Here is a 14,266-nt window from a genome sequence, read left to right on the forward strand (position 1 = left end):
AACTTTGGTTTTTACTTTTTTAAGATATTTATTTATGTTATGTTTTTTATGGTTCATGCTTTTTTGAATATGTCAGTTTGGGACTGTAAAATTTGTACATGAAATTAGTTTAATTTTGTTTTTCTGTACAGCAGTGCAAACAAGTCCAATGTGAGTGTCAGCATGCTGAATGATCGTGTGAACGTGGGGTTCATTTTCCCATGGTGCATCAGTCGTCACGGATGAGATGCACTGGCATCATGATAGTGTAATGTGTTTGAGAATGGTGTGTCCTCACCCACATCTTCCCGCCTACTGCCAGTGGATTGCCCGTGCAACAAAATAAAAGCGTTCGCATGTTTTCGGGGTGCAGATCTGAGACGCTAAAGAGTGTGGGATATGCTTGCATGATTGTGTCTGTGTATGCAAATAGGATTGTTACAGGGTGTGAATGCTGTGTGCTGTTCTCCACAGTTGGAGAAAGTTAGTGGAGCGAGAGCCTAGGAGGCGTGACTGGGGTGTTCGGTGTGAAATCTGTGTCATGTTCGATGTTTTTAAACCCTGTTGGACTTTACTCTGAGTCCTCAACCTCCCTGATATTTACTATTGTACGTGTTGTAATCCCCCCCCAACTATTCTTGAGTGTCAGTCGGCTTGTTTATATCCATTAAATAAGAGTGACTTTCTTTCTGAGATATGCTCTGTTTCATTTAAAAACAAATAAAAGTTTATTAGTTGAAGTCCAACGAGTGTTTTACAGTGTCCTCATAAAAATACATTTTATATTGCTATTACATTACATACTCAACTGTTCAAAAGTTTGGGTCGGTAAGTTCTTTTTTTTTTTTTTAAGAAATACATTTAGCCAGGTTATATTAAATTGATCAAAAGGGACAGTAAAGATTACCAACAAACAAAAAATACAAATAAATGCTGCTGTTGTTGTTTTTCTCTCTTTCTACGCATTAAAGAATCTTGTTGAAAAATGTTATAACCCTTTCCACAAAAATATTAATTTAAATTTTGTTTATTATTTGAATTTAAATATTAGTTATAACAACACAGAATGATTTCTGAAGGATCATGTGACACTGAAGACTGGAGTAACGATGCTGAAAATTCAGCTTTGCATCACAGGAATAAATCACGTTTTACAATATATTAGTTTTTTAATTGTAATATTCCACAATATTACTGTTTTTACTGCATTTTTAATAAAATAAATGCAGCCTTGATGAGCAGAAGAGACATTAAAAAAATCTTATCGACCCCAAACTTTTAAACATTATGTACACTCACAAAAAAATTTCTGTAGCATATATAGACCATTTGAATGCTACTAAAAACACAAAGACTAAAATAAAAAAATGACATCAGATGGATATTCTTTAAGGCCCTCACTAGTGCCCAAATTAATATTCATTAACAACTGATTCCCAATATACTCACCTAATAAGTGAAATAAGAATACACCAAGTTGTGACATTGCTAGTCAAAAACTATTTGGGGAAAGAAAAGCTCATGCTTATTACTATACTTCTTGAAACATATTGCTGTTGCTGCCATTTTATAAAAGCAATAAGCCAGTTGTAGGCCATGTGTTACTGTGAGAACATCCTTTATGCAAAGTAAAATCACTGTAATGGATGGCTTCTTGTGGCTTATTGCTTTATTTTTTGAATACCTCACAAAAATGTTGCTTATAGCAGCTTCCTTGGGCCATTTGTGTGAGCATATAGTCATATCATGGTGTAAGGAATGGCCCAGCTCGAAAAGTAGCAGACTTCATAAACAGCACTGCAAATAGCTTTGCAGGCCCCTTTGCATTTATCTCCCTTTCAAGATGGAATCTATCACTCGGTCGCTCTTATCAGAGAGCCAGTATCCAGCCATGGCCGCCACCGCCCCCATAAAGATGGAGGTGAACACCAAGTCCCCTTTAGCTGCCAATGTGGCCAATGCACACAGCACAACACCGAAAAACATCTGCTGCAGAACCTCAATTTCATCCTCCTGAATGTCATCAAAAAGACCCTTTTTTTCAGAAGCTGAGGAGAGAGACAGGAAGACATCAGTAAATTCAGAAACATCCAGAAATGCATTTTGCGTTACATTATGTGGTTTGTATATTTAAATGATGCTATTTAAATGCAGTGTCATTGTAATTACATAAAAACACTTCATGAAAAAGAGTCATATATATACAGTGTATATATATATATATATATATATGTCCATCAGCAACATGCCTTCCCTGCAAGCATCTCTCAATCAGCCTGCAATTTTCATGCAAGACAATACTCCTGTCACACTGCAAAACGGGTAAAGCAGTTTCTTGAAGACAAGAACACTGAAATAATGAAATGGCCAGCCCAGAGTCCTGATCTAATCTCAACTGAAAATCTCTGGAAAATCCTTGTTGACAAAAATATGGCTAAGAAACCCACTATAGTCACCGAACTTTGGAAGCGAGTGGAAAAAGAGTTGACCAAGATCACACCAGCACAGTGTGAGAAACTAGTGATGTCCTGGGGCCGCAGATGTGCTGAAGTCATTCAAAGTGAGGGGCTCTACAATTACTACTAATTTCTGACAGCTGTAAGCCTCCAAAATTTTAGTTGCAATCTTGTGCTACAGTGGTTACTGTTCTCTAATTTTTTTATTTTTTTATTTTTTATTTTAGTGTTTTCCACTAAATAAAGGTTTTTGTTGAAATGCATTGGTTATTTTGTCAAACATGTTAGTAGAACAGTGGTATACCTACAGCTAATATTCCTTCAAATTTTGAGCCATGAAGATTAACAATATTTCAGAAAAAATATATATAATTATAAATACTTTATATAATTTAATAATTTATATATATTGATTGATACACTGATTAATTTTATACAGAAAGACATTAAAGAAAATAAGTTCAGTTTCATGTTTACATTTTACTTTCGTTTAATAGCATGTTGCCTCTGAAGACAATAAAGCTGCAGAACAGGTTTTGCAACAAGCACAATATACCGAGTAATACAATACTGCAACTTGTGTGCTTGAAGGGTTTTATAGTTAACTAAACTCAAACCATTAGAAAAATACATTTTGATTACTTGTAATAAACTTTAACTCAAATAAAAATATATTTAAAAAACTTAAACATTTTCATTCAACTACTTGCCACTTTCATTTATTTTAACTTGATAAACTAAAATAACTAAAACTGAAATCAAATTAATAAAAAAATATAGATATATTTTTAAACAACTAATAAAGATAACAAAACCACAATAAAAATACTAAAATACTAAAACTGAAAGAAAAAAAAAATCTAAATATGAATACTCAATGATACTAAAATAACACTTGAACACATACTCTCTTATTTAATATGTGTGAGAATGAAAGTGAAATGATGTGTTCCAGCTCACCTGCTGTCTGGCTCCTCTCACAGGTGTCGCCTTTGCGTGTGTAACCCACTGCACACTGACAGAGAAAAGAGCCCTCTGTATTCACACAGAACACATTGACACCAGGACAGGCCAACACCTCCTCGGCACACTCATCTATATCTGCAGGAGAAACTAAGTACAGCTGTAATTTCTGGTCTGCAGACCAAATATCCATGAAATGCAAATTGAAAAAAATGAGATAAGATAGATAAACAGCTACAATTATAGAACAAATAAGCAATTATTATTATAATTTTTTTTGCAAAACACTAAATATTTAAAATAATAATAATATATTTACTGGGAAAATTTTTTAATTAGTTTGAGTTTTTTTTAATTGTTGTTAACATTCTTGGTGGAAATGCTTCTTATAGCCACAAGATGGAAACATCTCATGCAGAAGATCTAATTTGTGTCATCACATAAGAGATTAATTTTCTGTTCATGTGTGTTTAGTAGCTTGATACAACAGCAGCAAATTCCCAAACAAAACTATCATATATTTTAAATTAATCAGTCCAGCTATAAATAGTATGGCAATCAAGATTAAGGAACTTTTAAATATACATGAAATGCAAATTGAAAAAAATGAGATAAGATAGATAAACAGCTACAATTATAGAACAAATAAGCAATTATTATTATAATTTTTTTGCAAAACACTAAATATTTAAAATAATAATAATATATTTACTGGGAAAAAATGTTAATTAGTTTGAGTTTTTTTAAATTGTTGTTAACATTCTTGGTGGAAATGCTTCTTATAGCCACAAGATGGAAACATCTCATGCAGAAGATCTAATTTGTGTCATCACATAAGAGATTAATTTTCTGTTCATGTGTGTTTAGTAGCTTGATACAACAGCAGCAAATTCCCAAACAAAACTATCATATATTTTAAATTAATCAGTCCAGCTATAAATAGTATGGCAATCAAGATTAAGGAACTTTTCTACAGTTATTCAGTTACATAAAAGTCTAAGATGGGATTTATAAAAGTAAAATAACATAGAACGTACTTAGAAGTTCAACTTTATTTAAAATTCTGTTCATTTTTACATTTAGAATGCTGATGTTTGTCAGGCCAATGTTTGCATAATTTAGCCAACAACAATCCCAGATGACACATTTTCAGCTGACAAAAACATTCAAGATATCTGTTCTCAAATTACCTAAAAATACTTCCTTCAGTCTACATCCTGTATTGTTTTTACCCAGCTAACAAGGAACAATCTCAGAACTTTGGCTAACAATCTGGCTAAGTTACTTCTAAGTGACGAACAAACGCTTCTCCAGTAATATTAATAGAATGTTCAATTAGAGTTATCTGGTTTTTGAATAATGTTCTCAAAACATTAGCACCAAAACATTATTTATGCGTAATTCATGGAATGTTTTACTGTATTTCTGAAACATTTTAGCTGGACATTCATCTAACGTTTTTTTTAAAAATCTTAATACTTGTTTCAGAATGTTCAGAGAACACTCAAAACTAACATTTCCAAAATGTTTCCAAAATGATAAAATTGAATATTCCCTTAACATTTACATAACCAAATAAATAAATAAATAATAATAATAATAAATTAATTAAATAAAATAAAAAAATTAAAGGTTCAAAGAACATTCAGAAATAATGTTTTCATAACTTAATGAGAACATTAGCAAAGCATTTCTAGAACATATTACATTTTTTAAAATGATTACAACTACCCATATTTTATACTACAAAGGTTGAAAAACAACACAATACATGACTAGTTATCTGGAATAACTCACCTATGCATCTCATGCCTGATGATCTGTAACCAGCAGCACATTTCCTACAGCGGGCAGGTCCTCCACCCATACAGCCAACACAGGCCTTATCACATCCTGATAAAGGACAAATAATAAAACAATATTTATACAGTATTATACCACAAATGAAGTGCAAGTGTAAAATGTGTTGCTCTGGTGATCCGTGTGTTGAGGGTAAATCACACTGACCTTTGCATTCATAAGAGCCATGGGTGTTGAAGCAGTACGTGTTGTCGAGACACTGATCCAGATCAGTACCACATTCATCAATATCTGTCAGCGTAAGAGTGTAGAAGTGAACTTCAGAATGAAATGGACCATGAAGTGAATGAAGCGTACAGTCTGTTCATCTCACTCACCCACACACAGGTTGTCATGCAGGATGAATCCAGTGTGACACTGAAGGCACTGGTCTTTCTCTGGGCCCCCGCATGCTTTACAGTGCTCCGAGCAGTTCTGACCCAAACTTAGATGAAAAAGGGCCACGCAGAGCACAGCAGACAGGAAGAACATCCGTGAGGGTGACATTACTCTCGCACTAACGCCGAGTGCTTCAAACCCCCCTTTCCACAAAGCTTACTGTTAGAATGACATGTGATGACTTTAAAAACAGGGAGGGGAAAAAAGTTGATTTTCAAAATCCAACAAAAATGAACAATTTTAAGGTGTGATATTTTTCTGAAGCAGTAAAATGATCATGGATGTTATAATATGTTAAAAATGAATTGTGTTAATAGAATATTTAAGGTGTAATAACTTATTTAGTTTATGTTAAATAAATTAAGCCACTGCTTTTATGAATTATCATTTATAGATCTTAGCTTAATTGCTAGTGCTGCTTATGAGTTATACTATTTAAAATTCTGTTAAAATTAAATGTCTTTAATCGTTCTAATTTTACGTTTTATTATTGTACATTGTACATTTTTCTTGTTTACTGTCAGACTGTGTTAGTTTAAATCGATTAATTTTGTTTATTTTATTTCCATTAAATGTGGAGATTTTCAATTCAAATTCCAGGTTTCAATTCAAGCTTCTAAAGCCAAGTAGATAATTATGAATATGATAATTTGGAGTTGAAGTGTGCGTATAAAGTTGAAAGTTTACGGTTTTGGTTTATATTGGTAACGTTAGTGGAGGTGAGAGGGGTTATCAGGCAACCTGAATGTGCTAAACCGTAACACAATAAAACAAAATCAACAAGCAGAATGCAAAAGTTTAGAAAAGATCAGCATGGAATTCGTATTTTAAATACTCACAGACGGGAGGGTGATGGTTGGGCTGTCAGTAACCAGCTCTTTTCAAGTTGTTGCTTTTCGGATTCAGGACGCAATCACATACACCCAACAGATCCGCCTGTACGCCACTGACGGAAACATGACAAACTCTACTATGGCGAAGGCGTGCTTCATAAATATTGCTTAGGATATTCCAGCATCGACTGGTAAACGTTCGATGTTAAAGGCTTGACTCATGAACATTAATAAGGTCCTGGTGACCTAGCATGACAGTCTTTCAATGGTGATAAACTGGTCCATGAATATTAAAGGGGTCATATGATGCGATTTCATTTTTTCCTTGGTTCCAGCGCAGAAAAAACTATCACATTCCACCTGCTTCAGACTCATTCTGTAACTTATCTGTGTAATGACACTTGTGTCTGCTTTTTAAAATGCACAACGAGTTAAAGTGGAAGAATTATTATTTAGATTCATTATACCTGACTAGAAGGTAACTTTCGGGCCACGTTTTGTGCTTCTAAGCTTCTTCGGTCATGGGCGCACAAAAGCAGCGCAGCAGCAGCAGCAGCTGAGGACGTCGCGCACGTTACACACCGCGCTTCTCAAATAACAGCGTTTATTTTTAGTCTGCAGTGGGTCTGGTGTTAGGCTACTATATTTTTATGCTGCCCCCTCCTGAGGTTCTTTTTTTAGACTCGAATTGGCTATCCACTACAATATAGGCCTATATATATTCTCCATCTATTCTATATTCCACTCATCAGACCATGACAGACAACTCATAAGTGTAAAACTGTATTTGAGTACAACCAGAGCATTTCAAATGTACCATATATTACAAACTTTCAGTTTAAAAAATATATTACAGTCATATATATATATATATATATATATATATATATATATATATGTATAGCCATATTTACATATTTGTGTATAGATATTAGCCAAAAGCCATTATTTACATCCCCTAAAAGCTTAGATGAAAACAGTAAGATAGAGGTAATTTCCTTCCAAATACCAATGAAAGTTCAGTTTCATGGCAACACCATGTTTTTTTGGACATGGTATTACCTTCTGGTATTTTTATTGTTCATGTAATCTGTCCATAGTCCATTGTGACAGACAATCTAAACAATGTTCTGATGTGATGAGGGAGTAAATGACACATCAGTGCTGTTCATTTTTGAGAAAAATTATTTCCTCCGTGTCTTCCATGTCTAAGCTGGGTAAATCAGATTGTGTGAGCATGGAATCAGTCCTCACCCTCGACAAAATGTTCTGCACTCCTTGGGCCAACTTCCTCTGTGCCTTTCTCATCCACCACATCTTCTTCAACTTCCCGCTCACATTAGTCGGGTTCTCCAGACACAGTTCCATAAGTAATCCCTGAGACTGTGAGGGCAGTTTATAAAGCAGCAGGCCCCTCAACAGCTTCGGCATGTCATGCTCCTCATTGATGGGAAGTTCATCAAAGTCTAACTGCACAAGGACGAACCGCTGAGCACCGCAACCCTTCTTACGGTCAGCAAAAATGCAGCCCAATGCAGAAGCCAGCATATCTGAGGAGTATGTGGCAGGATTGCTTTGTCTTTCCACTGCAATTTTCCAGTACAACTCGGCTCTCTGCAGTGTTGACGGAGAAAGCACCAGAAGGGCTTTCCCTCCATGTTTGTGGATGTGATCGAGCTTAGAGTGGAGCCACGCTGCTGGGCCGCAAGAACCGAGCTCTGTTTGGTTCCACAGGTCGAGAAATACTCTGAAACCCAGCTCAGAGAGCAACTGGCCCAGCTTACACACCAACTCTGGGTCTGTGGCAGAGGAATGGAGCAACAACACCTGTCCCCTCATATCTAGAGAGAGAAATGAAGATTATCATGTATGAGATTATCATAAGGTAAATTAATTAATTAGTCTTCTTGATAATAAGACACACAAATGACTGTAAATAAACACCTTGCATCCCTTGAGAATGACACCTTCTGTCCCATTCGCTAAGCGACCCTGTGAGAGGGACATAAAAGATTGTAAAATCTCATCAGTGAAGAAGACTTTCTATAATACTTCAAGGAATAGTTCACCCAAAAATAAAAATGTGTTGAAAATGTACTCACTATCAGACCATCCAAGATGTAGATGAGTTTGTTTCTTCATGGGAACAGATTTGGAGAAATTTAGCATTAAATCACTTGCTCCAGTGCAGTGAATGGGTGCCGTCAGAATGAGAGTCAAAACAGCTGATAAAAACATCACAATAATCCACAAGTAATCCACATGAGTCCAGTCCATCAATTAACATTTTGTGAAGTGAAAAGCTGCAAGTTTGTAAGAAACTAATCCATCATTTAAATGAATTCATTTGTTTCATTACGATTTATTTATTTATTTTACTTCAAACCATTGCTTCCATCTAAAATTCAAGTCCTTTATCCATAATATTGCTTTCTTTCATCTCATCTGAATCAGGAGAGAAATATGCACGCGTCAAGCAAAAACAGTTCTAAACATATATGTGGGTGGATTTTGAGGGATGGACTTTTTCACTGGAGGAACCATTATTATGGATTATGAACTCATATTTTGGCCAGAAGCATTTCACAAGATGCTAATTGATGGACTGGAGACATGTAGATTACTTGTGGATTATTGTGCTGTTTGGACTCTCATTCTGACGGCACCCATTCACTGCAGAGGATCCATTGGTGAGCAAGTGATGTAATGCTAAATTCTCCAAATCTGTTCCGTTGAAGAAACAAACTCATCTACATCTTGGATGGCCTGAGGGTGAGTAAATTTATTTTCCTTTAAAGGCACTAAAAAGAGTATAAGACATAGATAAGGGTAAGATGGGTGAAAGAACACAAAATGAAGAAGAAGGAGTTGAAAAAGACAAAGAACATGCGGAGATGGAAGAAATGTGTTCTACACAGATCACCACAAAAATATGTGCTATTCACAGACACACATGAATAGAGCCATTGAGAGCAGAGACATGCAAAAAGAATCTGGTCAACGTCTCAAAAATCTCAACAAAAACCCTCAACTGTCTCGCTTTCACCATCTTAAATCAAATAAAATAATAACAAAAAGACTGTTCAGTTGTACTTTGATAGCACAGTAGTTATCAGTCTCTAGCTATTTTTAATGGATTTTTCAAAATAATGGCAAATAAATAAATATTGATTGATCTTACATTAATATTAATCTATTAATATTAAAAGATTAAATACTAAATTATATATAATGCATATATAATATTAAACCTAATATAATTTAATGTGTCTTTGCTAAATAATTAAAATATATACAGTGTGTAATTAAAATATATTACATAATTAAAATATATACATAATAATAATAATAATAATGATGATTTTAGTTGGGAATATAAGTCATCTCATACATTGTGTTGTAATTTCTTTGCTGCTGAGAAGAAAACATCTTACCGTAAAAACAAAGAAATGCCGTAGATAGCAAAGACTTACATTTGAGTTTGTTCACAAGAAGAAGTACTCCAAAAGCAGTCAGACAAAGAAGGATCAGCGGCAGAAGAACAAGAAGGCTCCAGTACTGTCGCTCCACTAAAACAACATGAAATGAACAATGAAACTGATAACATCTGCCATAATTAATCCAGTATAGTAAATGTTCGTTTTAGTACATCGAATATCAGTGTGATCAAATGACAATGATTGGCAGCTTTAACCAGGATATAAATGAGATGGGTTTTTCTCATCACACACTTACAGGGGTGTTGACAGTACCGCACAATCTTTCCATCCACATTAAGCTGCAGACAAAGACACAGACAAAGATGAATGTTTACCATGTTCATTGTCTGTTTGCACTAAATGACTATGATGAATGCTGAAAGGAAGAAATCAAAAAGGCAGATGGTATCATACCATCACGCAGAGCTGCTGGTGATTCTGAGACCTGATATTCACAAATTTCCCGGATGCCTACAGAGAGCATATATCATTAAAGCAAACTGCTTTTTAACCAACTGGAAAAACAATTATTTGCTTTGACCTCAGTCGGAGTAGATGGCGTATTTAATTTCACGTAAATTAAAATGAAAGCAAACAATGGTCCATTTAACATTTAGTTTGTTGTGGACCTGGGAGTCAATCATTCCGTTTCAAAAGTCCAAAAATTACTAGTGAAAGGAAGATCACTAGTGAAAATGCTTCTATTTTGCATTCTTTCAAATTTAAATTACACAAAATTGTCATTGTCATTACTAATTTATTATTACTAAAAAGTTTGATTAAAAATGAAATAACACCAGAAACTCTTGTATTGTTGTTATGTTGCCCTTTTGCTTTAATGTTTAAACTTTACTTTTCTTGCTTAAATATTTATTATTTATTTCACGTCAAAATGTCTTTTTGATATGGAAGCCCGTTTTCACCATGGAATGAAAAACACTTAAAAGGTAATTGCAATTTTTTTTTTATCTCACAATTCCAACTTTTTTTTTTATAAAGTCAGAATTCTAAGAGAAATGTCAGAAATGTGAGATGTTAACTTGCAATTGTGAGATAAAAAAAATCTGAATTACATGTATGTATTTATTTATTTATCCTGTGATGGAAACTGACTTTTTTTTTTTTATTCTAAAAGCATTTATTTCCGGGTTTCAATGAAAAAATCCTAGATTTCAGTATGGTGTTAGACATTTTATATCCCACTGTTGCAGTAATTCTACTTCCTCACAGCCTCATTCCATTTGTGTCAAATTAAATATTCTGTCTATTCTAAGGGCTACACAGAAAATACATATACTCGAAATGTATATTTACCCATAGTACTGTGCTGTTTTCTGTCCAATCATTACAGCATTTCTGTCTGAATCCTTCAACTTCTGTGCATTTTCCATCTGCCTCGAGCTGACACGGCCACGATTCAGCTCTTATCCTGCAGGGCGCTGTTAAATTCCAGCTTAGCACCGGCTCACCATCATTTGTTTTGATGTGGGCTAAAGACACTGACATGTTGCTCAGGACATTGGCATTAAATTCTGCCAGTGGGAAAAAAAAAAATTGTGGGAAGACAAAATAGATCAAGATGGTGTTGAACATCCTCCTTATCCAAGGCACTAATGCTAACTTTTATTTTTAAGAAAAGTGTAGATCTTAGATCAGTGGTTCTCAACCAAAGAGCCACTAGGGGACCCATTAGGAGGCACTAGATTATTTTTTAAAAATGATTTAAAATCTGACACAAAACAAGTATTAAAATAAACCAATTTTCATGTAAATAAATGAAATATTATAATGAATATACATTTTTCTAGTTATTTTATAGGGTAGAAATAAAACAATATTTAAAATATTATTTAAAAAAAATATTTTAAATAAAATGTTTAAATATGACTTTAAAACATAATATTTAAAAATACATATATAATTTCATACAATTGTTATCCAGTAAATCACAAACAACTGGAAAAGTCATGGGGTCTCTGAATATTATTGTGGTTTTACCTGTTTTATTTTGTTCAAAGGGACAGATTTCCGAACGAACTGAATCATTTTTCCATGCCTGAAGCATATGCACACAAACAGGGCAAATTAAAATAATGTAGAAATATATTTTAGCAGGCATTGTTTTGAATGTGTGCATGTTTGAGAAGCACAGTACCTGCAAACACATGCAGTATGTGATTGACTCCAGTGGAATGATGTTATTTGGCATAAGCTGAGAGAAGAAAAGGTATGGTAAGTTACCAAGAAAAGGCAGCTGATGAAAAACACAAACTGGTTTGTACAGTCTACTGTTTGTCTGTAATGAGCCCTCAGGCTGTGTGTTATATGGACACAAGTAAAGTGTGAGTTCACTGACCGAGCATCTCCCTTCTCTTCCACGTTTCACACACAGCGACAGGCCTTCAGAAGCTCTTTCATCCTCATCGGCTAATAGCACCTTAACCACTCTCTTCTCTCTTTTGATGAAGATCCTGGGGCCTAAAAATGAAAATAGGAAACATGGAGTGTAAAATGAAATTTGCTCATCCACTATGGTCTTTTATCCTACAAATAAGGGAGTCTGATGTCAAATTGTTTTTTTTACAAAAGGTCTTATTCTCTTATTTCTCTTTAGAAAAGCATCTAGTTAAACCCAGAAACCAAATGTCTGATCCAAAGAACCTATGATGTAACCAGTCATTTATCTTTCAGGGCTCTTTTTCAATAAAGCACCATATACAGTGCACAGCATAAATGAATACACCCCCTCTAAAACTTAACAAATTCAGCAATTACTCTTTACTTAGAAGACATGTTAGGGTTCTTTTGGAGATGTAATGTTCCAACAAGCCTGCTTGGTCAATTACCAAAGAAGAATGCCAAAATTATTCAGCAAAATAAGATTTTCATATCAAAGTCATACAATTTTGTGTTGCAAAAATGAGTACACCCTCCTGAAAGTTACTAAATAAAAAAAAATTTTTTAAAAGTGTATAGGTTCAACTCAACTCAAATACCTTACACATTGTTTTTTTACAGCAGGAAAAGTTGCTAAACCAAATGTACTGTAAAGAACCATTGAGGAACTTATGTTTTACTATTCCTAAAGGTCCATTTTAGCACTTTAGGAAATACGTTTTTGTATGGGATTAAATGAGGAAAGGCTTTTTTTTTATATATAGATTAAAATGAGAACAATTTTAAAATACAGTCAACACATACCTTTACACTGCTTTATGTCTTTTAGGTCTGGTAAGGAACACACTGCCAAAAAATAAATAAATAAATAAATAAATAATGGTTACCCAGTTGTACATGTGAATTTTATTTGGTATTTTTTATATATATATTTATTTATTTTAAATATTTAAATATAAATTTTTGATTCTTAGAATAACATTTAGATGCAACAAGACAAAAGTTTTAAATAAAAATAACATAAATCAATAAAATAGAGTTTTGCAGTAACAAAACTTTAAATTGAATTAACGCATGTTAGAAACATACCCCTTTAAATACTAGAAAGTATGCCAAACTCATATGTTGTTGTATATATGTATTGACAGTATGTAAAAATAATGGCTACCTGTTTTTAATGTAGGGAATTCATTAATTTCAACTTCAAGTGACTTAGCGAATGATCCAACAGTGATCTTCATTGTTCTGCCAAAGGCAACATCTTTATACTCCACCAGCGTCAGCTGCACCACACAAAGATAAACACGGAGATAACAATCAAGTCACCAATTTCATGCACACTTACAAAGACTTTCTTCACTGTTGCTTCAGTCAGGATCTTCTGGAAATTCTGCATTTGTTCACTGTTTACTTTTATGTATAACATGCCTGGCCATTTTAACTTGCCAGATCTTCTAGAAATATTTAAATTAAATATTAAATTAAATATACATTTTAAAGGTTCAAATATTACACTGTCATTACTGGTACAAATAAATAAGTTGGTCATGTTGCTCATATTTAATTTTGATTTTTTTTTTTTTTTTAATGTACAGTATATCCAATCCAGCCTTACAGATCAGCCCACAGAGGTCTTATTTATAATAGGAAAGTCCTTTATCTAACTTCTTGTTCCTGGTCTAAAATGACCTGCCTTTTAATAAAAGCTCATAAATCTCTCATTATTCTGCATTATCACCAAATCTTGGACTCAATCTTTTATCAACTCATTTTCTTTCAAGTAGCACAGGTTTTTTTATTTCTTTTAGAACCGACTGATCATAGGCCTCATTGATCTGAGCTTATGAACCTCAGTTTTTGAGCAAAAAGCACTATTTGTGAATAATTTTGGCTCATATCAATGAGGCCAACAATCAATCAG

The 14,266-nt window shown here is 33.9% G+C and overlaps 2 protein-coding genes across 3 annotated transcripts in view; both read right to left on the reverse strand.

Moving 5' to 3' along the window:
- Positions 1-1,257: 1,257 nt before the first annotated feature.
- Positions 1,258-7,075, reverse strand: creld1a (cysteine-rich with EGF-like domains 1a). Its single transcript, XM_016566849.1, has 7 exons — positions 6,937-7,075; positions 6,478-6,582; positions 5,576-5,797; positions 5,406-5,489; positions 5,196-5,291; positions 3,396-3,536; positions 1,258-2,027 (listed from the first exon to the last, which is right to left on the reverse strand). Exons 3-7 carry the CDS (start codon positions 5,742-5,744, stop codon positions 1,807-1,809), a joined length of 711 nt encoding a protein of 236 aa, XP_016422335.1. The 5' UTR covers positions 5,745-5,797; positions 6,478-6,582; positions 6,937-7,075; the 3' UTR covers positions 1,258-1,806.
- A 287-nt stretch (positions 7,076-7,362) lies between these two features.
- LOC107751248 (uncharacterized) overlaps positions 7,363-14,266 on the reverse strand; it is a 10,820-nt gene continuing 3,916 nt past the window's right edge. For both annotated transcript variants that reach the window (XM_016566924.1, XM_016566925.1), the window contains exons 7-17: positions 13,514-13,628; positions 13,150-13,191; positions 12,305-12,426; positions 12,104-12,160; positions 11,947-12,004; positions 11,263-11,480; positions 10,363-10,419; positions 10,205-10,247; positions 9,943-10,038; positions 8,414-8,461; positions 7,363-8,310 (exon numbers count right to left, since the gene is read on the reverse strand). In XM_016566924.1, coding sequence (XP_016422410.1) covers positions 7,628-8,310; positions 8,414-8,461; positions 9,943-10,038; positions 10,205-10,247; positions 10,363-10,419; positions 11,263-11,480; positions 11,947-12,004; positions 12,104-12,160; positions 12,305-12,426; positions 13,150-13,191; positions 13,514-13,628 — 1,539 coding nt within the window. In that variant the 3' untranslated portion in view covers positions 7,363-7,627. The remainder of the gene's footprint in view (positions 8,311-8,413; positions 8,462-9,942; positions 10,039-10,204; positions 10,248-10,362; positions 10,420-11,262; positions 11,481-11,946; positions 12,005-12,103; positions 12,161-12,304; positions 12,427-13,149; positions 13,192-13,513; positions 13,629-14,266) is intronic.

Source organism: Sinocyclocheilus rhinocerous, unplaced genomic scaffold (assembly GCF_001515625.1).
Source record: "Sinocyclocheilus rhinocerous isolate Xijiao unplaced genomic scaffold, SAMN03320098_v1.1 scaffold362, whole genome shotgun sequence".
In the NCBI taxonomy this organism is placed as follows: domain Eukaryota; kingdom Metazoa; phylum Chordata; class Actinopteri; order Cypriniformes; family Cyprinidae; genus Sinocyclocheilus; species Sinocyclocheilus rhinocerous.